Genomic DNA, 26,967 nt, shown 5'->3' with positions numbered 1-26,967 from the left:
TAAAACCTTAATACATAGTCTTTAAAAAAGAAAAAGGACATTTCATTGTGTCTCGAGGAAACAAAAACAAACCAAAATGATGTCCCCTCACTTCCTCAAGAACGATGACAAAAACGCAGGCCTAAGGGCGAACAGATTGTGGAGGAAATAAAATTCCAATTCAGATATATTTTTATATGCATTTATAATATAAATGTATTTTACAGTAGAGCAGCTTACGAGCTGTACATTAAGGCTTATATAAAGTATAAAAATAAAGACGAGCAATGTTGTGTATTTTCGACACAGTTCACTTTGTGAATTTCTTCTGTCTCTTTTTTCTTTTTCCCCAATATAGCCAACCACTCAGGTCTGAAGAAAAAAATGGCAGTACAGGAAAAAACCCAAAATCCCAAATCCCCAAAACCCACACGTGGATTTTGCCAGGATCCGATCCGAATCGTGAAGGGTGCATTAAAGCAATGTCTTACACAGGGAATGGACACAGAAAGAAATGCTCAAGTACGTTCACATAGACACATCATCTGCATGCAACAGACAGGAGGAGGAGGGAGTACCCCGGATTTTTACACTCGTTTATCTGTAGCTTTTGTAGGTTGCTTCTTTTTTCTGTAAACATCTTGGAGATACTTGATTGTGTCGACAAAAGTTTGTAAAGTCTTGACCTAGCCCATGCTTTCTTTACTTAAAAAAAACCCCACAGTAGTTGCTTAACTGTCTCAAGGCGTAGTGTTTGTGTCAGATGAAAGTGCCAGAAAGGGTTCTTTGCATGATGCCATGGAACAGAGTTCTGGTGTCAAGTATTTGAAAAAGAACCAATCCTGGCTCCCTGAAGAACTAGGGATTCAGAATCAGAATCTTTGCTCATGAGATATGCAAAATGTGCCTTGCAAAATGTGAAGGAACCTTCAATCTGCATTACCTTTAAAATGTTCTTCAGATCTACCTCTGGCAACCAAGGACACTGGTTCATCTTCTGGCATCTCTTAAAGAACCCATTGTGGCGTAGAGTGCAGATTGCCACCAACAAATTTCACTCAGCAGAGGCACCATTCATTCAGCAAAGGCAGCAATTCCAGACTATGCCAGAATCGCAAAGTCAATCGTAAGAAATAGCAATAAACTGACAGTATATTCCAGCAGTATATTCCATGATGTACACATCGGAATATATTGACAGCATATTGCAACATGGTCACTTTCTCTATGGGCAGCCTCATGCCGTTTTTCGCCTCACGGTTTCAAACCGCCACCTCTTCTGTCATCTGGGTTACATCTCAACTTGAGGTTGTTCCACAGAATTGACAGAAATACACCCAAAGTGCCACATGTAGCCTGTATTCGCTGTGTTCAGATTCCTGCTTCTCCTGCTGATCTGCAGAGTTCTTTTTTATTCTTCAAAAATAGCCCCTCAAGAGCACAAACAAACATGACACAAACAGCAGACAGAAGGCTTCTAAAACAGACCCAGAAAGAACATCCACTAGTTCTTTCGTGTCAGGTCTATTTATCCTTGAACTCCTTTGTTGCAGGGTAGTCCTCATGTCCTAGACACACTAATGTGCTTACAATTCCTTCAGCATGCCATCAAGTAAGACATTGTTGTTCTTTTTTTTTTTTTTTTTGATTATTTAAATGTTAAATTTGATTGTGGTCCAGCGTAATGTCACAAGGTTCTCATTTACATAGGTTAGTTTCACGTTTAAGTCCACTAGTCCCAACACTACGTCAGCCACTTCACAGGTCCAGAAGTGGGATGGCTTGTAGCATTCTCATGTGTCTCCTTGCAGAAATGCATACAGGTCTAGTGAAATAACAAAATGGAATTCATTCACCAGACGTTTAGCTAGTAGACAATGCTAAACACAACTTAATTAGCTTGTACAGTCAAGAAGTGACGGATCATCACCACAGAGCTCCCCTTTCTCCGAAAGTTTCCTTCGGATTCCACATTCAGCAAGAAGTGACAGTAAGGCAAGGGTACAACATTAGACCCCATTGCCCTTCAAGTCCCATTTCAAATCAATCCAGCATTCAAATCTTTCCTTCAGAAAAGGTGTATAGGTGAGGGGGAATTCTGAGCCAATTCCAATTCTGATTCCAGTTCCTTGTCTGGTTGAACGTGTCATGCCATGGGTGAGTCTCTACATACACCACGTCCTTCACACGTGTGTTTGCATGCGTTGCTGGGACGGGCGTCCATAGTCGGACTGTTGTGAGGAGACCTGCGAGGATGCGTAGGAGAAACGGGACGAGCTGGACACCTTGCTGGCCTGGTCCGAGTTCTCATAGCCATCCACCTTCTCATAAGAGGCCGGTTTGACGTAGCTGGTGAATGCACGGCCGTAGGTGGAGGGAAGGTAGCCAGAGCCGGAGTATACGGGCTCTTGAGGGTAAGCGGTTGGTGTGGCCTGCTGCTGTTGTGTTGCCTGTTGTGGTTGCTGCTCATAGTTGCTGCGTGTGCCTGGTGTGGTGGCGTAGCGGTTAGAAAAGTCATAGACGCGGGTCTGTGCGTTGGCCTGCTGTCCGTACATTGGAGTGGGAGAGGGCAGCTGGGACGGCGTGTAAACTGGCCGAGAGTTGGGGACATACTCGGAGAAGCCGCTACGGTTGATGTGGCGGTCCTCATGGCCTCGGACGTTGTAGTAGCCGTTGGTGGGGTCCTGAAGGGTGAGAGGGAAGATGCACATGAATATGGGACCCCTGAGATTCAAGTCCAACAGCTACAGTGGTCATAGAAATGCAAGATGTTGCTTTCTCAGATCCTGCAGTTTTGCACTAAACTTAATTTAATTTTCCCGCATTTGTTGACTACTCTAATGAAAGAGAGCACTACCTTGATATCTGATCTCTCATCATCCTCCTCCTCCAGCAGATCACTGTGCTCTGTGCGGGACGTCCCAGGAGACTCGCTGCTGTTCGGAGCCTGTGAAAGAATAACACACGCCTGGGTTACATATTGCTGTGACTGCACTTTCACATTGGAAACCAGCTGAGCTCTGAATACATCAGGATGTTCTTACTCCACGTGTGGCCAAGCGTGAAAAGGCTTAAAAAGGCAGCAGTGCTGGATAATGTCTTTATGTCAGCTAATGTTTTTATGATACTCCTACGACTTAAATTACATTTTTTTTTTACTTCGTCTCAGTTTGTTTAAAGGTTCTGCAAGTGTTCTTCGAGCAAGACCTTAGAAAACTACATTCGGTTCCTTACAAAAGTCTTCACATCATATATGGAGACTAGTAATTACAAATTTAAAGATGTGATAGAACATGCACGTTACGTGGAGGTTACTGAACTGTAAAGCTATTTCAGTCAGATTCAGCCAAACACATCATAGGGCTGCTCACCATTGGCTCCTTCACATCCTCCTCATCGTCGTTTCCGCGGGCAGCATTGTGGTCACTGTGAACAATCTGCACACGGATGTCACTCTTGGACAGTCGAGTCCCTTTTTTACCTGTGGGCAGAGCAGTGGGGAGAGTGGACAGAGATTAATGAGAGAACAACTTCACAAAGCACTCCGCAGAGGGTCAGAGGTCAGCGCTTTGCCAGGAAAGTTAGCTGCCCTTATAATTAACCTCTTACTAGTTGGACAGTTTGACTGCCACCCAGTCGTGTTCTGAATGCACATAGAAAAATGAGCCCACACCCCAAACTGACATTTGACCTCACCTTTGGCAGTGTGGCGGCAGCAGATGGACACCAGGGTGATGACGCAGACGATGAAAACGCAGCCGCCTCCGACTGAGGCGCCAATGATGATCAGCATGGGGAGAGCTTCTGTAACACACAGAGGGAAAGGTGCAACACTTACCACAGAGTCGACCCTGAATGCTGGCATGTGGGCGAATATTTACGTGTGTTTGACAGCTGTGTCAGTGTGTTTCTGGAAAATGATGGTGCACACAGCACCTAGAGGGTAGCTGTATTTCAAAGGGTTGCAAAGTAAGTTCATGTTGGTCTAGTGTAAGATTGGCAATCTTTGACGTTCAGTTTTCTACACGCATGGTAAGACATGCATTAATGTAGCTAAAGAAGCAGTAGCAGTTCTGTTTGCCTTTACTTTTATCTATGTTTATAAACATGTCAACACTGTTAGAAACCATATAAGCAAGTCTCTTTGAAATTACCTAAAAATTCACTGCAGTAAAGACACAGTGTGTGATGTATTAACCAGTGTAAAACTAAAGAAGCAAGCTTAACTTAATTGACCGACACAACTAGCACAAAGGCAGAACTGGGTAACCTATGGTTTTTCTCCTAGCCATTCCTTCGAAATCTTAATCATTACTAAAACACGGATGCACCTTTATGCCAAATGGTAAGCTCACAAATCTTGAGAATATTTAAGAATCGTACTCTTTCATTCCAGATGCGTGGGCGCAGAAACTAGCGAGTCCTGCCGTATTCCCAGGAGGATCTGGAGCGGAGTGCCAAATGTGCTTCAAAACCATCCGCCTCAGCCACATCTCCAGCCGTGGCTCCGCATATAGAAATTCATCCAGTGTGGCGTCCTGGGGCCCAACGATTGGCTCTAATCTCGGCTGGAAGAGGGGTAACCAGGCCTGACGTGCAGCGAGGCAGCTGACACTAATCTAATTAGAGATTGCGGGAGATAGCACTGCTGCCTGCCTCTCCTGAGACGAGCCTCTTCTGCCTTGATGCAAATTGCTGGCTAGGACCTCATTTTCGGTGTCTTCCACTACAAAAGGCCCACTCCCACTACCCTGCGCTCAACCTTATTTAAGCGAGTCTCTGCTCCAGTGCCTCTACGTGAGCCCAGCGAAGGCCCAGCCAAGTGATACACAGGGGCACCCATCGGCCCTTGAATTAATTGATTCAGGCTCAAAATCTATATCTGTGTTATGGGGCAGATGTATTCATTAAGTACACCATCTCCTGATTAAATGATATTGATTTGCCAGTGTATAATTAAGATAAGCGTGCTACTGGAGGGCTTTCCTTTCTCTGGTTCGCCTTAGCCAGTTTCCTGCATGTGATGGCCGCTCACTCTGAAGAAGGACCTGTCACGATTTATCCAGGATAAAAAGGACAGCCAGAAAGGACCCTTCACTTCACAGGCTCTAACCTACTAAATGAAACCCTTACATTATCCCCAAACGCGCCGAACAAACTTGTCTCATCACAAAACCCCTGGCACCTCTTCACTTGCATGTCTTGGCATTTTTCTTCTCCCGCTCCTTAGTTGCTTTCGTTCGCATCTCCTCACATTACAAATGACCAAAGCAAGGCTTTGGCTTTAAAAGCCTGTCTTAAATCTTTGCATCCTTTCATCCTCTCTCATCCTTTCTTACTCTCCCCTTAGCACAAGAGAAAGTGAAATATTGATCACAAAAAGAGCCTTAAAGTCTTAAATCTGTCTTTGTACCTTTTTGAGTCAGTCCAGCTGTCATTTCTCTTCAACTGAAGCAGGTTTAGTCACAGCTTCAGAAGTTACAAGACTGTCTGTTATTCATTGTACCATATTGTGCCTATATGTCTCCCTATGCTACTGGTTATTTATGATTCAAAACCTACGTGCATCTAGCCAACAGCAATGTTGCCTGCTGCAAATGTTGTGATAACAAGAAATTTGCAATAGGCTTTTCCAGTGCATGTTACCTACTCTGCCCAGCTCTACTCATTTTTTCATACCTGATACCTGTTTTGTATTCCACTATCACTGCAACCCCCTGGAATGTAGCTGGTGACATCACAAATCACTGACTCTAACAGGAACCACAAGCATTGGAAACCACAAAAATGGTGGCTGTAACTTTAGGCATTGTTTGCATGTTGTTGTTGTTTTTGTTGTTGTTTGGGACTGAACACAGCTCCGCCCATCAGTTGTTTCCTCTTTGTTGCACTGTCCAGCTCTTGAAGCACTATCCAGAAGTATTTAAAAACATGGCTAGTTTTTGCAGAATATCTGCATTTAATTGTGTTTGACAAGTCTATCAGGCCAATCTGTGCTCGGCAACTTAACACGTGACAGTTTATCCCTACTCGAATTGGTTGGAACCACAAGCCAGCAGGAATTACATTGACATTGACACATAAATCTGAGTTGTGGAGAAGATGCTCACCTTGCTCTTTGAGTGTGACGAATGCGGTGCCTGTTCCGAAGCGGTTCCAGGCCGTGCAGTTGTATCTTAGCTGGAAGTCTTGGGCAAGTGTCTCAGACAGGATCAGTGAGGACAGGACACCACGGTCGCTGTTGACGGTCTGAACAGAGAAACGACCAGAGGAGCCGGATGACAAGCTCATTTCCCCGAACGTCCACATCTGAGGATGGATGAGTGACAGAGTTAGACTTAAAAAACATTGCTTCAAATCAAGAGTTAGATCCTAGATTTTCTTCATATCCCAAACATAATCAGTCAGGCAAGGCATGTATGGTGTCTGAAGTTTGCTTCTTTAGCTTTGCACGTGAGATACGAATGAACAAACAGACAAACCTTATTAAAGTTATGGAAGCTTCTGCCTTATGCTCCAAACTGTAGATCACCACACACTCATTTGATACGAATAAGCAGCATCAAATAAACTGACTTAAGTTGTTTTATGATTATAATTATGTTGTTACTGACATTGTATGACATACTGTTATCTATTAACATGGACTGAAGTATGAACCTAATCTGAGCTTCACAAGGGCTGCTGTTAGGGTTTATAACTGTATTTCTTCACTGACTGAGTATATTGCATTGAGAGAGTTGAGTGGGGAAGGGGGGGGGCAATAAAGCAAAATGGAGAAAACAAGAAAAAGAAAGTAAGACAATAAAAGAATGTAGGAGAGTTGATACAAATAAAAAAGTGAAAGTATGAGATGAAAAACTAAGAAAGAAACATGAAAAATAAAAAGTAGGGGCAGACAAAAATAATGTAATAAGGACAGACATGCAATGAAAACGAAAGCAAGATGCATGGAAGGAGAAGAAAAGAGAGAGAGAGAGGGCAAGCTGTTCTTTTTCAGGTCGGTATAAAATCACAGAGGGGGGTGTGTGAGGTATGTGTTTATTAGGGTTGTTATATTGTTAACAACAACCTGCAATATAACCACCTGCACCTGTACAACAGCACTCGTATCTCTCTCTCTATTATTTTTCTTGCCTGATTTCTTGTTGTGACACGCCATCATTTATCCTTCCCTCTGTTTTTAATCTCTTGTTTACTTCTCTTACTTCTCTCTTTCTCTCTGTTTTCTTTACATTCTTGTCCTGGTGGCTTTTTGTTCTTCTTGGCCTTCTCTCATTCTCTCACTCCCTTTTCTCTCTTTCTGCCTCTTCTTGACTCTTTGCTTCCTGTTGCTCTTTCCTTGTTGTGAATGCCCATCATTTATCTACTTACACTTTCTTTGTGCTCTCTCTCTCTCTCTCTCTCTCTCTCTCTCTCTCTCTGTCTATTCCTCTCTCCACCTTAGACCCTAATTATCCATTGAAGGCTTTGCTCATGTTGTGGGGGTCAGGGGGGTCATAGAGCTGGGCATTAATTGAGAGAGAGAGAGAGAGAGAGGTGTATAAACTCTACAACTGTGGGGGTGGGAAAGGTGAGCTACAGGAGTAACCTCTTCAGCCAGCAGCCTCTAATGGGGCTGTGTGTGTGTGTGTGTGTGTGTGTGTGTGTGTATGATACACAAATAGAAGCAGACAGCAAGAAAAAAAATCAAGCAACAACAGAAGAGAAAGTTTGCTTCTGATCGTGGTGGTGGGAGGAGGAGAGCCTCAAGTGTTTAAAACACACACACTCACACACACAGAGAGAGAGAGAGAGAGAGAGAGAGAGAGAGAGAGAGAGAGAGAGAGAGAGAGAGAGAGAGAGAGAGAGAGAGAGAGAGGGTAGAAACAAAATAGCAGAAAAGACAGTGCTTGGGGAAAAGCTTGTCACTGGAAAGCTGTGAAGAGTGTTAAACACCATTCAGATGGGATTAGTATTAAATTGTGAGGAACATAATTTTACTGCAGTAACTTTGTGAATAAATGTGTTTATGCTCTATTTACCATATGCATACATTTATACTTTTAATCTATATCTAATTCAGCTACATTTACATTCAGTTAACCTTGTCTTACACCAGTGCAGTCCATTAGAAGCAGCACCGTAAAACCATAAGCATTAGCCTGGAAATGTATATTTAACCGCTGCCATGTTCTGATGTAGCTCAGTATATATCTGCCAGGTTTGGGCTGCAGAAAATATTAGAAAATGTTGTTTAACACCTCCATGAGGAAGAAGATAATTGGAAATATTGCACAGACAGGACTGAAATCACTGAGGAACTTGTGCAACAATTACATTGATTACCTCTCCACTCACAGGAAATTATCCCCAACCAAAAAGACATGGGGGGTGGGGGGGGGGGGGGTTGCTTAACACACACACACAGCCAAGGCAATAAAACACACTTACAATCTTGTCCGGTGGAGGACTGCTCCCAACCAAACACTCAAGCTTTCCCTTTGAATGTTTTACAGCCTGCTGAGTGGATTCAGCTGTAATGATGGGGGGACCTGAGAGAGAGAGAGAGAGAGAGAGAGATAATTTATTATTATCATTAATATCCTTATTATAATGTAAGAGTAACAGTTGTGATCCAATGACAAAAGAAGAGGGAGGGAGAAAGACACATATAGAGATATATAACAAGCTTTACGTTTTAGAAAATACATTACAAGTAAATAGTTTATTAGTATTCTTCTTATTTTCCTTCACCTTATTTTTCATATTATTAAGTTTATTATTATCATGTAAACGGATGGAAGCCGGTGTGTGTGCACATGTGAGCAAGAAACCTTGAGGCAGAAGTGATGGCAGCATGTGTGTTTTTCAGAGAGATAGTGAGCATGTGTGTGTGTATGTGTGTGTGTGTATGTGTGGAGAAGTGTGAAGCGGTTTTAATGAGCGAGTCCTGCATTATTAGCACCGGAGACTGCACTGTATTCAGGAATGAGCTCCTGAAATAGCTTCCTCAGAAACAGCTATTCCTGACATTTACATTCATTTACACTCTATAAAGAGCTTTAATAAGCACTTTGGAACCATGTATGTGAGTGTGTGTGTGTGTGTGTGTGTGTGAGAGAGAGAGAGAGAGAGAGAGAGAGAGAGAGAGAGAGAGAGAGAGAGAGAGAGAGAGAGAGAGAGAGAGAGAGAGAGAAAAAGAGAGAGAAAAGAGACTTTACCGTTGACTGTGAGAGTGACGTCTCTTTCTGCGACACCAATCCTGGGAACGATGGCTTTACAGGTGTAAGTCCCAGCATCTTCTTGAGTCACTGCCTTTAACTGGAGAGTGTTGCTGTTGCTGAGCACCTGCCATTCACAAACACAAACACATCATCAGTAACACAGCGATGCTAAGAGAACGCTTACATCCCTGCTCCAAGAAATGTTGAGAGCTTGTGTTTTTGATAAAGGACTGACATGGCACACACTGAAGAAGCTGAACTTGGGGATGAATATATTGCTGGTTTTCAGCTGTTTTGACCTTATAACCAAAATTTTCTTATATATATATATATTGTAAGTCGCTTTGGATAAAAGCGTCTGCCAAATGCATAAATTTAAATAAATGTAAATTTAAATGTATATATATATATATAATTAGTCACAAAGCTTTTGGTTTTGGGTTCAAGTCCCGCTCCGGGTGACTGTCTGTGAGGAGTTTGTGAGGAGTGTTCTCCATGTGTCTGCATGGGTTTCCTCCCACGGTCCAAAAGCACACATTGGTAGATGGATTACACAGTATTGTGCAGGAATCTTAGGCACATAAGATAAATTAACTATAAGATTAAACTAATGCCTTCTCAGTACGCATGGTGCTTGTATAAAGTTATATATAATCACAGTAAATGCAAAAAAAGAATAATATAATACAAATAAGAAATATAAGGTCATTTCTTTTCTATAAAGTAGTAGGATATGAGTGAGTCTGAAGAACAATGTTCTGTTCAGATTCTTCTTAATTGAATGAATTTGTTAAATTAACAGCACACATTATTTAAAATCATTATTTATTAACCAGTGAATCTAGGTATTGGATGATAACCAAATAATATGGACTGCCACGAAGAGAGATTTGGAAAAGAGATTTCGAATCTTGTATTATCAGCAAGGCCATGAGGTATTCACACACAGGTATTCAAGCTTTAGAAGAACTCTTAGCATAGCACTGCAGCGCATAGCATTCCGGAAAATAAATAAATAAATGCTTTCTGGGAATATATGAATGAATAAATATAAGTTTTAAGCTTAAGCTTATACTTAATCATATTAACCACAGTTAGTAACAGTACTTGATTATTGAAAACGCAATGAAGTGTTGGGTATGAGCTGAATCGGTGACCAAAAAAAAAAAAAAAAACCTACAGTGCTCATGCTGAGCTATTGATTAACACAGCTGCAATCCCTTGCCTTCAAAATTCTCCCATATGGAGAATATCATTATCACATCATCAATATATGTCCACTGCATGTGCTGGGGACGGTCTTGAAAAGCCAATAGTGTGTTTATTTCAGCTCTTTAGTCCCCGAGAGAGAGCCATAACCATTAGTCCCAGTCATCCATTTCATTACTGGAGCCGTACACCAGAGGAAGCCCGCTGCCGCCGATGCCGAGGGGATACTTTTTGCTGGAAGCTGTAATTTCTTTGCATTAAAGAATGGCCCGACCTCTTCCAATTTCCACTTTATTAAAGGGGGGGCTTTTTATGTGAAATGTGTGCTCCAGAAATACAATATAGCGCAAAATTTACCTCCCATTGACGGTAATGGGGCATAGAATGAGACAGCAAAATTGCTCCTAGAAACACCTCTCAAAATTTCCCCAGCATTTGGGCTAATATTTACAGTCCTTCGCTTTGATGTTTCTCAGGATGATCTTGTCATTGCTAGTCGTTGTGTATATGTAGTGTTATCCCATGCGTATAGTGATGGGGTGGTATCATTATGCGGAATTATTAATAAAAATACAGTGAAAATGTTATATTACATACTACATGGATAGATATTATATTCTGCATGCATTTATCTCACAATAAGTGTTATTTTGAGCTTGATTCAGGAGTTTGTTTATAATCCGAAGAGCTCAGATGTGACTGAATGCTTTAGAGTTTATAGGAGTAGAATAATTGACATACTTATATAGAAATGTAAAACATTGTTGTTAATGGCTTTTTAAACCAACACTAGATGCCTAACTAACAGGGTATCCCTATACTGGGGCACATGCCTCAGTAAAATGTTGCTGTGCCCCAATAAAATCACAGAGGTAAAATGTCAGTTTGAGCCTGGATTGCTGAGCAGAGCTACAGAACACACCATATGAATTCACTATAGGCACTACATTTCCCATAATACCCCAGCATTTTCCCAAAAGCTTGAGCAGCTAATGCTTTCAGTCAAAGCCAATTCATTTCATTTCTTTACACTGAGTAATTGACATTCATAAATAATAAGAGTAATAATGAAAAATGTCAGCTAAGCAAAAGACAATGTGATTATTTCTCAGAACATTATATTCTAGTTATAACCAATTGTAAGTGTAAAATGACCAAAAATACATATTGCCACACTAAAGCAGTGTCGGACATTCCCTGCCCACAGAAAATAATGATAAAAATATGTAAAAACCCCCAAAATAACTAATTTCAAATCTGTGTAGCCTTGCCCCTCCAACCAGCTCAACCAGTGGTTTGCTAGCTGAGTACTGCTCCTACATAAAGGCTGTGTCTATAAAAAAGCCCAAATTGATCTGTAATTATTAGTACTTGAGAAGTGCACTGAGGAATTACGTCTAGTGCCAACACCCCGAAGTGAGTGCTCTAGCTGGTTTCTGTGTTATTTCCATCCCTCTTGTTGTATCCCTGGGAGAATGACAGCTTTTTGCTAATGTACTACGGTTAGCATGTTCAAAACAGTCATTCATAATGGGCATGATAACCCAAGGTGGTAATGTTGCTGAGCAGATTTTATGCTTTTCCTTGTACTAAGGTATTTCTAACCCAAAAACTGGATGCAGTTCTCTGCCTGGTGAAGGCAAGCCTAGGGGAGCTCATTTCTCCTGCAGTGTTTCTTAGTTTAGAAGCGTGCTTCTTTAATAAGAAGACTTTTTAAAAAAACTGTTCTAATTTTTGAGTCACCGTCTAAAGTGCATTCATTAACTGGATTGGGCCTATGCTCATATTAATATATGTGCTAGAAAAGGTTCTTTGGAGATTTCCCACCTTTCCATAGATAGTTCTTTTAAAAACCCCAGTCTAAAAGCATCTTGAAAGCTCCAGTTAGGAAAGCAGAATTGCTTCTTCAATGGCAGGGCTCCAAAGCTGGTAAAAGTGTATGTGCTGGCACTCAGGTTTGTGCTTTATTCTCACCTCTGCCGTGTTAGTAACACAAGCAGCAGTGGCTCGTTAGGCGCCATTGATCATTAGACACCCCTCCCCTCGTGACCCCGCTAAACTCAGATTAATCCGTTTAGCGCCCCCCCTCGATTTTTCATTCGCAGACACTCATCGAATTAGTCAATTAATCCATATCTCATGGCGATGAAGTAAACGCACCGCCAAGATTAGATCAGACCTGCTCTTAGACAGGGTTGAAGGGTGTGGGGAGGGGGCTCACTGTAGTATAAAAATATTAGCCCATTGCTTTAGCACGGCCCTCTAGCTTTTAAACTCGGTCTCTCAGTCCTTGTTTGCTTTCTCAGGCTCTTTGTGAAATCCGATTAGATGGCATGAGAGTTGCTCCCAGGAGATATTTGTCTGCAGCATGATGCAGAGGGTCTACAGTGGGCTGAAACACAGCAGCGCTGGTGTATGGAAAGCGAGCTGACTGTCAGCCAGCTCTGGTGAAGGGATAAAGCTCAGAGATGGCAGCCGATCCTCCTACACTGATCAGACTCATCTCACTGCTGTGCCAGGAGCAGATCAGCTGTGATTAAGCTCAGTGTTTCCTTCCTTAAGCTCCGCATCATGAATCAATACAGATCATCTTTAATACTTGAGATCTGTGTTTACCACACTCCTGGTCCTGGAGGACCCCCTGAACTTCTGTGTATATCCTGTTTGTATTAATGACTAGAACAGCTTTTAATTAGCTGAGGAGATATGAGTCAGGGTTTAGAGACAAAAATATCCAGTTCAGGACTGGACCGATATATCGTTGGCTTATAAAATCGAACGATATGATATGTTCCCATGGTTTTGATGGTAGTTATCAGTTGTAATTTTTTCATTCATTTGTTCATTCAATTGTTTCACTCACTCACCCAGTCACTGGCTAACAGGCCTGTTTCACAATCCACCTAACAACATGTGTCTTAAGATTGTGGGAGGAAACTAGCACCTGGGGGAAACCCACACAGACACAGGGAGAACACACCACACTTCTCAAAGAAAAGTCAAGCCCCTGAGTAGGAGACTTGGGAAACACTGGCCATATGCTCAGGGAACTGTGAAGACTGTTAGAAGAGCGAGAAAAGTAGGTGGCATACCACACTGGAGCCTTGTTTGGTCCAGGCCAGAGTTAGAGGAGGATTTCCCGTCCAGGCGCAGGTGAAGGCAGCATCCATACCTGTGTCCACAGTGAGGGGCTTGGGCTCAGACAACAACCTTGGGCCAACTGGAGCAGGAATGAAGGACAAACAGAAAAGAAAATGTAGATAAATAGATTGATGCTGCTATTCATATAAACATTGCACAAAGACTTTCATTAGTGTTGCGTGATGAGTGTCTCCAGTGGGACGGTCTCATGAGAAGATGAGAGCTTTTGATGTGATCTGTGTATGCACACGCGTGTGTGTGTCTGATGTGCGTCAGCTTGTTACGTCACAAGTGACTGCAGCCTTGAGAAATGAAAGGGATGTACTTTGGCGTGACAGTAGGTGACTTTCAAAACAAGAGCAATCAAGAGTATAGTAAGAGAGGGCTTGAAATGCATATGGTGAGCTGTTAAATAATAATAATAATAATATTAAAAAGACTGTAATCATGGGTTGGGTTTGTTGGATGTATGCAGCATAGCTATTATGCCTAAAAAGTGGATAGAAAAGTAATACAACTGATTACAATGTTAGCAATTGTGAAAGTAGTGTAGAAACACTTACACTGCACATCCACCAGGGTGCTGACGTTGGTGCTGCCCACAGAGTTGGACACTTCGCAGGACACAGGGTCAGTAAAGTATGAGTAATCAACTGTCACCTCCAGACTGTCCCCGTTAGCCTCAGAGATGGGGATGCCACCTTTGGACCACCTAGAGGGGCATTGAAATATGTTTAGACCATGATAACTATTCAGGATCCACAGTAAAGTTATGAGAACAAAATATATGGTCAAAAAATTTGGAGGCTGTCTGTACTATTGAGTCCAGCACTGTGGGGTTTAGAAACTCCAGTAGCACTGCTGTGTTTGATCCACTCATACCAGATCAAAACACAGTAATACCTCACTACCAGTTTGTTTGAGAAAAACCCACCAGCTAAATCACACCTGCTTTCTGATGTGAGTGCCACCCTGTGGTTCATGTAATTGCACAATTACAAACTGCTCCTGTATGGACAGTGGAACTTAAGCTTTAATACAGAACCAGTGATCACACCCCATGATCAGTGAGATAGAGGAACAACATGGTGTACAACCATAAACACTTAACTGCTGTGTCACATGATTGAAATATGCTGAAACAGCTATGAGCCGGACATTCCAGCAATAATCCAAATCCTATCAGAGGTGATATCTGTGTCCTTTAATGCTGTGCTAATCTGGGATTATGTGCTGATAGCAGTGCTGTGTTGTTCTACCTGTAGCCGGTGATCTCTGGGTTGGCTGAGGCGGAGCAGATGAACAGCACTTTGGCTCCCTCCACCACCGTCTGCGGCTGGACAGACAGAGTCACTGAAGGGGGATCTGAAACACGACAGCGCCAGGTCAGAGAGGATCACAGCTGTAAGACTGTTACTAGACTTCCAACATTTCATGTGAAATCAATGTTATTAATAGGTGGTTAGTGAGGGATAGGCGCCCCCTCCAGGGTGTGTTCCTGCCTTGCGCCCAATGATTCCGGGTAGGCTCCGGACCCACCGTGACCATGAACTGGATAAGCTGTTACAAATAATGAACGAATGAATGAATGAATGAATAATAGGAATGAATCTGCTTCCTTAGGAAGGATTTATACTAGCTGTCAGAAGATTTTGGTGAAGGTCTGATGACAAAGTCCACTGCTTATATCCCTCTACCTGACATTTTCAATGGGTATGGTGACCTCAGGCTCATGTGCAGCTGCTGCAAAGCCTCAGTCTAACCATGGCTTGCAATCACATGATTATTTTTTGTGATGTGGATGCCATATTGTCTGGTTTCAGAGCGCAGCACTAATGTAAACAGATGTGAAATATATTTTTCTCATACACAGCTCCTCTCCCTGCGCTGGTCACTTTGTGTGCCGGGTGTTAATGATTCCACAGCGATTCATAATTAGGAGAAAATAACATTATGTGCTGTTAGCCATTTTAGCCTTTTCTTCATAGGATATAATTGAAAACTGTTAAATAGCAGTATATTTCTCTGCTCTTAGGACCAAATCCGAGTGAGTTATTCATACTCAGATTATATACAAGTTTCAGAAATCATGTATTTTCACTCAAGCCATATATATTTTTCAAATTTTTTCCTTCTGCTTACAGGTTAAATATCTGAGTTATTGAAAGATTCTTGGAGATAATGTTTTATCACAACTGTCTGCCTAAATTATTGTTCTGATTTGGCTTAATGTTTATAAAGTAGTTCTTCTTGCCTGAAAATGTGGGTGATCAGTGAGAGGTGTTTCTTTGCTGCAGCAAAGTCCAGTTTGAATCCCAAAAGAATTCCTACACCCTCTGTAGGGTACAGTGTAGGTCATAAAATAGTTACTGCACTCATGTAGTGTTATTAAATATTATGTGCACTATGTGAGGTGTATGGCACTATTTGGGATGGAGCCCAAGCTCCTTTACTGATGAACAGAGCTCTGTTTTAAAACGTGACATAGATAAATGGGGTCAGGAATCCATACTTATATTCTTTAATTCTAATGTATATATAGGATTAAAAGTGTTGAAAGAAACAAAACCACTATTTAAACATCACAGTTTTTATTTGAGTTGTGTGTGCTGAGTCAGAAATGAGTTAGTAGATTTCTTTGAACCAGCTGCTTTAGCTGTATACTTAGACCACAGTCCTGCTTGCTGTTGTGAAGCTATTCTTTGGCACCTGAAGTCCCTAAAGTTGACTAATGGTCTAAGAATTGATTTATCTCTCTCAAAGGTTTATCTCACACCATTCCATTCAATACATCCACAATGAGATGGTGGCAATTGAGCTGAACTAAAGCTCCTAACATCGTGATGAGTGTTGTGTTGTGAACAGCTGAAAGGTCACTAACGCTGGACGTTGATGGTGACGGAGGTCTGACGTCCAGCAGGGGCGGCTGGGTTCAGGACTCGGCAAGTGTATGTGCGTCCAGAGTCGCGGTCCTCAGGGACCATGGGTAACAGACTGACCGCTGACTCTCTCTTCCCATCCTCCATCAGAGACTGAGGAACAAAGTAGACATGAGTTAGGGCAGGACAATTACAGTGCGGTGTATTATTTACTCATTTCATTTATTGTGTTTATTGATCTTTTATTTCTAGGTTTTTCAAATTTTATAAATGAAAAAATGAGGGTAGTGTCAGGAAAATGTTGAATATTATCAAATCCTCACAGCAATGTTTACACATCTATTGTAAACCTTTTAGTGCCATCATAATTCATAATTTCTGTTGAAGATATGGTTCCAGGTACGATATCATGAACCGCTCTGCCATATCAGATCCTAAGTCACGTATCATGAAGACTCATCATATTGTGAGGCAGCTGGCCACAGCTCGTTTTAATCCTGCCTGAAAGAATGTGGATGTTTCTGCGCGGTGAGTACTCAGCAGGATTAGAACGCAGTTCTCCTGAGTGTGGCAGGTGAGCTCCAGTGTTTTATGATGCTGTTTTGCTGCGAGCACATTTTTTTTCCCAGAGAGTCCTCCATCAGCTCTTCCTGTTCAGCATCATCTTTTAAATCTGTTTATTGTGCACGTCTGGATCGATACGGCTAAGTGAGGCTGTGGTCTGCTTTTGGGCTTAGCCACCCCTAAAACACCACTGAAGCTCTGATAGTGGAACTGGATTTAAATTCAGTTACAACCTGTCTGTTGATTCTGATTTTGATTTTCAGTGTGCATACAGCTTGGTACAGCTTGGTGCATACAACAAAGTAGAATCACTCACTGCTGTTTGGAGTGGATGTTAAATAAGGTTAGAGAAGCACACTTGAAGGCTGCTGGTTTGATCTCCATGACTGGAAGGAAAAATAACTGTTCTTCCTCCAACATACATGGCACATTGCCCCTTAAAAAGCACCTAATATCCCACTGCTCCCCCAGGAATATCTGGCAGCTTGCTGCTCCAGGGGTGAGTGTTCTCACAGTCACTCGTGTGTGCTACAAAACTAAACAACTCAAGTAACAAATTACAGTGCCACTCCCCACAAACACAACATTCCACCTTAAAAATGTGGAGCTTCTGAACGTAAACAAATGAGAGAAGGTTGTTTCCCCACAATTGTAGGTGTTGCCTTTAAATACAGAGTTTAAATACTCAGTTTACCCAAAGTTTTCTGGGCTGTTAAAATTGTTTAAATGTTTTCTAATTTTGGAGTACTGAATTTGAACAGTATTTCAGTTTAGGATTGAGGAATTGGAATGGTTTTCATTTTTTTTGGAGTGTTGAATTTGAGAGGTTTTCTAGCTTTGCAAAGCTGAATTTAAGCTTTTGAATTTGTTTCTTGAATGTTCTGAATTGTTATCTTTGTAAATTCTAAAAAAAATCCTGTAACAATCCTTTAAATTTTAGCAAGGTGCACTGTGATAAATTGGGCTCTGATGTTTTTAAACATTGTGATGTCACAATTGGACTGTGATGTTGATAACCATTGTGATGTCACAGTCACTGTATTTGGTTTCACATGCATTACAGTGTGTATCATTTGTATCATTTGTGTATCATTGTATCATTTGGCAGTTTTATTGCTGTGTAGTGTTCTCCTGATATTGTGTATATTGTATTTAGAGTTAGTGTATGTTTGAATAGTTGTGAACTGTGTTCTGAGTGTGTAGTGAATTTATGGCAAGCTTGCAGATGATGTAGGAATAAAGTACTACATTTTCTGTATTTGAGGTGTTTTGTCTGTATGGCTGGACAGCGGGGGGGGGGGGGGGGGGGGCATCAATCGATGCCCAAGTCACTTCAGCCTCACCTCCGACTCGCTCAGAGCGTTTTTATGCTAGATTGAATCACATTGCTCTCTGTCAGCACCCATCCAATCTGTCCCCCTCTCTCTCTCCATCTTTCTTTTCCACCCTATCTCTGCAGCCTGTCCTCCTTCTCCCTCTCCTTCCTCTTTCACCTTCTCTTCCCTTCACATTCTCATCCACCCTTTGTCTTCCTCTGCATACCTGCCTCGTCCCTCTCTGTCATTCACCTTCTATGTTTCCTTTCCTCTCACCAGAATCCCTTCCCTTCTTTTTTGTTTCTCTTTTCTTTCCTCTCGACTACTCCTCTTTAAATATTCCATTCCTGCATTCTAGCATTCTTTGTCTTCATCCGCCTACCTGTCCCGCTCTCCAGCTCTCTCTATCATTTGCCTGCCTTGTCCTTTCTTTTTTCCTCCTTCTGCCACCATTCCTTTTTTCCTCCACTCCCTCATTCTCGCTCTCACTCCTTATTCTCCCATTGTTCACCTGCTTCTTTGTCATCCTTCTCCTCCTGTCACTCGCCCCACTCTCTTAAACAAGTGCCTTTTCCTCTTTTTCTTTCCATCACGTGGTGGCATCAAGTCTCTTTCTTTCGTCTCTGTTTATCTCTCTTTTCTCCCTGTCTCTCTTCCTCTCCCTGCCTCCTTAAACGTAGAGTTTAGTGGTGTTTAGCGTGGTCAGGGAGCATGACAAATGTGACACTTTTCAGGGCTGTCGCAGGTTCACGCTCTGCCGCATTCTCCATTGTGTTTCGGAGTTGTTGTGGCTGATTTCTCCTTTCTCTAACCCCCCTTTCCCTCTGTACTTCCTCGCTAACTCTACCCCCCCCCCCCACACCCACCCACCCCCTCTGCAGAAACTCCACTGTATCAAACACTTATGCCTGTCTGAGCTTCACCATGCTCCAGTTATGCTGGAGTGCCGGAGCAGAGAGAGAGAGAGAGAGAGAGAGAGAGAGAGAGAGAGAGAGAGAGAGAGAGAGATAGGTGGAGGTCGGGTCCTTGATGGGCTGTGGTGAGAGATGGAGAGTGAGTGCAATGGGAAGAATGATGGAAAAGCTAAAAGAGTAACACCTCAGTGACAGAAATGTATGAAAGGTGCAAGAAGAGGGAGAAGAAAGAGAGAAAGAGTGATATAAAGATTTTTTTGATGTTACAACTTTTGTGGTACAGAACAAGCCATGGAGGTGAAGACAGATATGAGAGAGAGAGAGAGAGAGAGAGAGACCTATCCAGCTGAGCTCTGACCTGCTGCCTCACAGATATTCAACTTTTGCAGACTTGCTGTCTGCGCATGATACCACTGAGACCCTACTCCGTCTGCTCCAGCATTTCTCCAACTGTGTATTTGACTAAGCTACAATATAATACAGCCCAAATTGTCTGGACACCTGCTCGTCCAACATTTCTCCTGATGTTAAGAGGTTGTCCCCCTTGTCTTCTCTTCTGCAAAGGCTTTGAACTAGAAGATGGAACAATTCTGTGATGGCATTGAGCCATAAGAGTGTTAGATGAGGTCAAGTATTGATGTAAGGTTATTAGTTCTGGATCACAAACTCTATTCCAACTAATTTAAAAGGTACACAATTCCACTGTTCCACCACACAATGTCCGGGATATTTATTCCTTTAGTCTGGGACCTTAAGCTCATGTACAGCTGCTCCAGAGAGTTTCACGTCATTTCTGTGGTGATTATGCAAACTGGGCATACATACCTCTTTGCCCACAATGATTTGCAACAAGAAAGGGGAAACAATATCGCCCCCCGTGCTTCTTGTTGAGTATTGCATTTTGTCAGAAAGACAATATAAAATACCAACATTAAAGCACATGCATTTTTATGTAAACAAAGCAATGTTCTTTCCCTTCCTCCTGTACTGATGTAAAGTGACCTGAGACAGGCTCTATATAAATGAAACGTATTCTTATTTTTAATTTTCTTCTTATAATTTGTCTACATCTAGACAACAAGAAACAAGAACACTGCAACCTCACCTTAGAGTAGACAGCAGTCTGCATGATCTCTCCATCCCGGTACCAGGTGATTTCCGCAGCAGGTTTAGCTCCAGTTGCTCGGCAGGTCAAGTTGTGAGGTGTGTGAGCCTTCAGTCGGACCACAGGACCTCCCTCAACAATGGGATCAGATGGTGGTACTGACGGAAGATGAATCCAGCATCAGCATAAAAACAGTGAGCTGATTTTAACAACACGTTAATGAAATTTGACGTTTAAAGTTTGTACGTTTGCCCACATTTCTCACTCCACTATGGTCAGTTTCTGAAAGGGATCATGCCAGTTCTGCACCGTTGTCTGAAACTGTGTCTTATTCACTATATAATAGTGCTCTATTTTGGGGTTCCACCATTTTGTAGTAGTGTCTGAAAACAGTGGACAATTTTCAGTGCACTCAAACAAATCCCACAATGCACCGCATTAGTGTAGTGTACAACCCATGTGCACAAGTGGATATTGGATACCCTTAATCCACCATGTTGTTTGGTAAAAACGCACGTGGTAGTGTCCAAAATCACTCACTACCCTCCTGAGCTCAGTTCTCTATAGTAGTGCACTGTATAGTGAGTACTATAGGGAATAGTGAATAGGGAGGCATTGCGGACACTGGTTTAATACCTTTCCAGGAAGCCAATTTCAAAGGTTTACCTCTAGTTTTGGACATTCACAAAATACTAAAATGGATTTTTTCCTGAACATGCCTTTCACAGTGGGGCTAGGCATAATCTGGGTCTTAAATAACTGTTTGTCAAAACATTGTTTCCTCCTCCGTCTCTAAATATACAGGATCTAACAGGACATATCTGGTGTGTGAAGTTTACTTATTTAGTTTCTCACTGAAGCTAAGAGGCCAATGTTGCTAACAAGTCATACAGGCTTGTAAATCTTGCAAATTAGCATTGTGCAAACTGGTGCTAATAGATGCAAAAATAGTATTCTGCTAATTGACAGGGTTAAAATACTACACTTGCCTCAAACTGTGTAGTTGAGCTTGAGAAACATCTGTGATTGCGTAGTTTCTGACCACTAACAACTTAACGCTGTATGTTAAAATGGACAACTGCTATATGGCATTGCTAAAATGGAAGCATAGCCAGATGGTTCCTTTCAGCTGTAGCTGTTGTGGGCTGCTATGCGCAGTGGAGATGATTCAGGGTTGAGACTTGCGGCGGAGATAGTGTTTCACATGAGGCATTGCCCACAGAGGCCTTTCCTAGCGAACGGCGCTAAAGCATTCATCACTGTTGGCGGATATTTGACCTATATAGAGCGGGGCGTCTTGGCAAATGGGCTGAGAGACTGAGTGAGTCGTGCGATTTCTCCGGGAGAAGAGGCCAAGGCTTGTGTTTCTGGCCTTTTAACGGGGGCAAGGTTTTTGTCATGATGACTCTGTTTACAGAGCCTCTCACTCGGCCCTGTTGCATCTGAATTACTGATTTGTTCATTTATTTGCATGGCAGTGCCCGCAGCCCTCCGGCAAGCAGTGCATGCCACCTTTGATGAAGGCGTCCTACACATACATGCATCCTGCTTTTTTTCCCTCTCTCTCTCTTTCTATCTCTCCCTCTCTCTCGTTTCCTCGCCAAGCCAATTTCTGTGGCTGTATCAGAATTGTCTGAGGCTCTTTCTGTTGCTCCTGCCACTCGGACACTAATGGAATCCGAGCGCTAGGTGATTTTAATTTCCATGTGGATTCCCTTGGCTGCACCCTCGCCGCTGACTCTTTTGACTGCATCGGATTGCTTTGGTCTCATCCGGCCGCATTGATTTCCTCACACGGGCGCACACATACAGGCCATTCCCTCATGCACACCAGCTTCATTTGCTCCTCTCCTGTCGGGGGGAACTCGCCAAAAAGAAAAAAAGAAAAAAGAAAAACACTGCTGCCAAGCCCAGGAAAGGAACACAAAGCCGTATGGCCCTCTCTGACGGAGGCTGCAATTCAGTGGTGATTTTACAGAGTGCCCATACACGTTAGTGTGTAGTATTGTTAGTAGACTGTTACACTCCAGGCAGGGGGGAAAAAAAAAAAAAAAAAAAATAAAAAGCCTATAATAATTGAAACCTGGTCACTGTAATCCCACTGCCATCCACTAGGTGTCAGTAATGTTACACCAACTTAAATCCCCCATGGATCTATCTTTACCCCTCGCACCTCCCCTTCCCCCTTTCCCAATCTACCAACCCCAGCACTAAATGGCAGTGAATATGTAGATCATTCACATTGCGTTAATGTAAAAGCCGCCCTGCGGTTGACAAATTTTGTGAGTCACTGTAGAATGTGCTAACTGTGCAGACTTTGACTTTTAACCGTCCACGCGAGTCATTTGTGACTGCGGCAATCACATTATCCCGGCCCTTCACAGGCTTGATTATTGGTGGGGGGAGAGAGAGAGAGAGAGAGAGAGAGAGGGAGAGAGAGGGAGAGAGAGGGAGAGAGGGGGGGGGGGGGATATTTTTCTTCACCGGCTCTGTCGAGTCAGTTTTGCTTGGTTAAAAAAATAACAATAATAAAATACTGCTGGGGTATGATTTAAAATTGGGAATAAATTACGAAGCCATGACTTACAGTGAGTGTATGTGTGTGTGTGAAAGGTGGGGGGGATGCTAGGAAGTGTTTATGCAGCAAGAGGTAAAAGTTGCAGTGCACCACATTTCAGGCAGTATTTAAAACACCGCTAATGAAATTGGCGACTATGAGGAATGCTGTAATTTCTTTGGCAGTTAATAAACGCTACGTTGGGAGAGGTGCGCAGCAGAGGGCTTCTCTCTTTCAGCTCCTAACGCTCTTACACACTCCCACACACACTCTGCACTTACCCAAAACGGTGAGCTTGGCCCGGTGAGAGCGCAGTCCTGCTTGTGTGGCCTGACACTCGTACACAGCGTCGTCCGCCAGCTCCGCCGCCTCAATCACCAAACTGTGCTCTCCTGATGAAGGATCCCCCAGCAGAGAGTAGCGCGCCCAGCCTGGAGAAGGAATCATACCAATAGGAGAGTGTGAAGCACTGGGGCTGTTTTTTTTCAATCGGCACTTTGGTAATTAACGCAGGCAGGTGGTCATTTAGTGGGGTCATGCCCAGCAACCACTGATCATGCCCCACAAAACTCATTGTTTACATGTGTCTGTAGTGCTGAAACTAAATGTAGTGATGATTTTGTGTTAAAAAAGCCATGTCCATAACATACGATGGTGTGCTGCACCTCTTTGCACTGGCTGCAGATTATAAATACATTATTGTTGGGGATCACACCTCTAGGTAATTTAATTCTTTTGTAATAACTCATGGTTTTAGTATTACTATGTTCATTTGGTTCAGTGTTACCTGCTTATTGGTGTTTCTCCAATGCATGGTCCCTACTTGGCTTGGCTTGGCTGATCACACTTCTTGGGACCTGGTCCCTGATCACTTTTCCCTAAGTAAAGCTCCATGCAAATGCAGCCAGTGAAGGTAAAAAAATACACTGTCTCGAGATTTGGAAACCTTAGCAACAGCAACTGTCAAGAGCTCTTAACTCATCATGTATTTGTGTGCTCCGCCCATCAGACAGATCAGAAGATTTTCTCGCTGAAGACAACCAATTCAAGGAGCATTTGAACCTTTTCAAAAGTCTGCATTTTGTTGTGATTGACAAGTCACTCTGGCCAATCAAATCATAGTTTAGTCCCTAAAAACGTAGTCCAGGTATTAAATTGCCCAATGTAAAAACATAAAAGCCCAGTTGAGTCGAGGATGTACCATGTAGTGAAAAAAGCACAACATGACTACAAGACTTATTTAGCTATACCACACATGGAATTTCTATTTAAAGCATTTTGTTTCCTGAGGGGGTGGCACGGTGGCGCAGCAGGTAGTGTCGCAGTCACACAGCTCCTGGAGGTTGTGGGTTCGATTCCCGCTCCAGGTGACTGTCTGTGAGGAGGTGGTGTGTTCTCCACGTGTCTGCGTGGGTTTCCTCCGGGTGCTCCGGTTTCCTCCCACGGTCCAAAAACACATGTTGGTAGGTTGATGGGTGACTCCAAAGTGTCCGTAGGTGTGTGTCAGTGTTGCCCTGTGAAGGACTGGCGCCCCCTCCAGGGTGTATTCCCCGCCTTGTGCCCAATGATTCCAGGTAGGCTCTGGACCCACCGCGACCCTGAATTGGATAAGCGCTTACAGATAATGAATGAATGAATGTTTCCTGAGGAATCACAGGCAAATAGCAATCTGGTTTCATGTTTTTCGCTCAATATGGGAAAAATAACATTGGAAAAAACTTGTTAAACATTGTTTTCTAGCATTCCTGGTTTGTATGTGGCCCCCACTCAATGAGATTCAGCTTTAACTCATTAGCATGTTGGGCCGAAGCACACGTGAGACGCCTCACGCGTGTGGACGTCTGATTTCTCTCCATGGAGATGCCATAGTGATGCTATCGCCTGCCCACACAGTAAGGTCCAGAGCCACCGGGAAATCGCTTTAAATGTCAGTGCGCGGCCGAGCGGCAATTGATTCTCCACCTTAGCCGGACCAGACAGCCGAGATGATTAGACAAATTAAACGCTCGTTTGTATTATATGCAGAGTTTGTTTTGCCTTTTCCGCTCATCCACTCGATAAAGCAGGCACAGAGTGGGAAAACCAATGACATTACTCACACACACACACACTCTCTCTCTGTCTCTCTTTCTCTCTCTCTCTGACACACACACTCACTTTATCTCCCACAGAGAGTGCTAGTTACAATAAGATGCCCTTTACCTGTCGGATCTCCAATGAATTTTGTCTCCTGGTCTATAATTGGAAAGATTATGATGATGATGGGAACAGGCCTGGCTTTTATAAATGGACTCCTGTAGAGCAGTATGCACTTCATCTGATACACACCGTTCTGCTAACTCTGTGGCATTTACAGTGTAGACCCAGCCATGGAGTGTAAACTTTATGATTATGTTGACCACTTTATTAGGAAACCCCACCACCCACCCTTCCCTGTGTAGCTTCCCCTTTTTTATGCACAGTCAGAATAGGGGATTGGTTCTGTCACTAATAGGGGAACACTGGTCCAGGCCCAGACCCAGATGTCATACCAGGACCTGGCCCTAGAACCAATAAATTATAGTATTATTTCATTTTGTCAGCATGTTTTTATTTTAAATGAAGATATTATCTTGCATTAACAGTACCAGTTTATCAACCCAGGAAACGCACAAATCGATCGTATTACTTTTTCAAAATCACGCAAGACACTTCTCAGGCAATCAGTTCAGTGCATTATGGTGAGCGCTGAGACTCACACACAGGTGTGAAACAGCTGTCTTAGGAGAAAGTGAGTCTGAGGAAAGCTAATTTAAATGGTGTGCTAATAAAAAATGAATAGTGGACAGTGAAAACCAGGTTATTAACCAAGAATGAACAGAGTTGTGCAAACCAACATATCTCAAATGTGCTGAGACTACGGTGATTATTAGAAGTCGTAGTGTGACGTGCCATTGCAAGACAAAACATTAAATAATGGCTGTGCTCGATGGAATATTTTTTGGGTCACACCACTGCACTGACAAGAGTATACCAATAAAAACAAATCTGGCCAATAGTGGCATTTAAATAATAATATAGTGGCTAACTCTCTATATGTATAGTGGACCAATGTGATAGATAAATATACATATATGTTCTATCACACATTATTATGGCAATTCAAAGTCTCACCTGGTTTCTCCACCAAGTGCCAGGCCATCTTTTGTCCACTGCACCATTCCTCGATATCCTACGATGACACAGGGCAACGTCACCGACTGACCAGCCACAACTACCTGGTCCTGGGGCTGCTGGGAAAAGTAGGCTGCTTTAGCCACTGTGAGGAGAAAAAAGACAGAATGGAAAACAGGTTAGTATCACTTTTGAACATTCAAAAGTTTTTAAACACTTTTAGAAATAATTCAGAACTCTAGAAATTTTACAAATAAACTAGCTGAGATGCTAATAATCCAAAATTTCAAAAGACACATACAATTTGAATTTTTCCTTTATTAACTACAGCACAAACATTCACCACATTTTTATATGAAGGATGATGTTACCTCTATTTTTTCCTCAAGGCTAATGTTACCACTAAGTTATGTGTTACACCACAAGGGCCCATATGTGGATCAAGACTACAATTTCTCACTTTTATAAGCAAGTATAAATGTCTGTAGTTTAAAGGATAAGCGCCATTGACTTTTCCCACCAGTGAGTGGTATTCTCAGTCATGTGATCTGGTTTTATATGTCAAAGAGTTCATTAGCATCAGTCCTAGCAGTGTGAGGCTTTTTTCCCCTCATGTCCAGCTTGATTCCTTCTCTCAGCTGAGCTGTTCAGACTGCAGGAGCATCATGGGAGACTCTTCCCTCAGTCTGATAGACTATCTGTCATGCTGCTTGCACCAGTGCTTTGAGGTCAGTGATTTTTTTACAGCAGCAGAGGGAATGGTAGAAGGCACAGTGCACGTTAGCATGCTAGCGCAGCATCAGCAAAAACTAACCCATATCTATTCACAATCTCCTCTGTCACCAATATAGCTGGACACATCAGCCAGAACACCAGCATTACTCACAGAGCTGGCTCCAGGTGGACACTGTCACTTTACCCAGAGCTAGCATCAGCTCCTCACT

The 26,967-nt window shown here is 42.7% G+C and overlaps 1 protein-coding gene across 1 annotated transcript; it reads right to left on the bottom strand.

Annotated features, from left to right (window-relative positions):
- Window positions 1-26,967, bottom strand: kirrel3l (kirre like nephrin family adhesion molecule 3, like). Its single transcript, XM_066682348.1, has 15 exons — window positions 26,910-26,967; window positions 26,024-26,168; window positions 23,152-23,345; window positions 20,314-20,471; window positions 16,417-16,567; window positions 14,795-14,900; window positions 14,099-14,247; window positions 13,487-13,614; window positions 9,183-9,309; window positions 8,413-8,513; window positions 6,090-6,288; window positions 3,676-3,783; window positions 3,351-3,460; window positions 2,837-2,926; window positions 1-2,663 (listed from the first exon to the last, which is right to left on the bottom strand). Exons 1-15 carry the CDS (start codon window positions 26,953-26,955, stop codon window positions 2,163-2,165), a joined length of 2,313 nt encoding a protein of 770 aa, XP_066538445.1. The 5' UTR covers window positions 26,956-26,967; the 3' UTR covers window positions 1-2,162.

The sequence above is a fragment of the Hoplias malabaricus genome, chromosome 1 (assembly GCF_029633855.1).
Source record: "Hoplias malabaricus isolate fHopMal1 chromosome 1, fHopMal1.hap1, whole genome shotgun sequence".
NCBI lineage: Eukaryota > Metazoa > Chordata > Actinopteri > Characiformes > Erythrinidae > Hoplias > Hoplias malabaricus.
The sequence above is the reverse complement of the archived record's forward strand: the minus strand, read 5'-3'. Positions and strand labels throughout refer to the sequence as shown.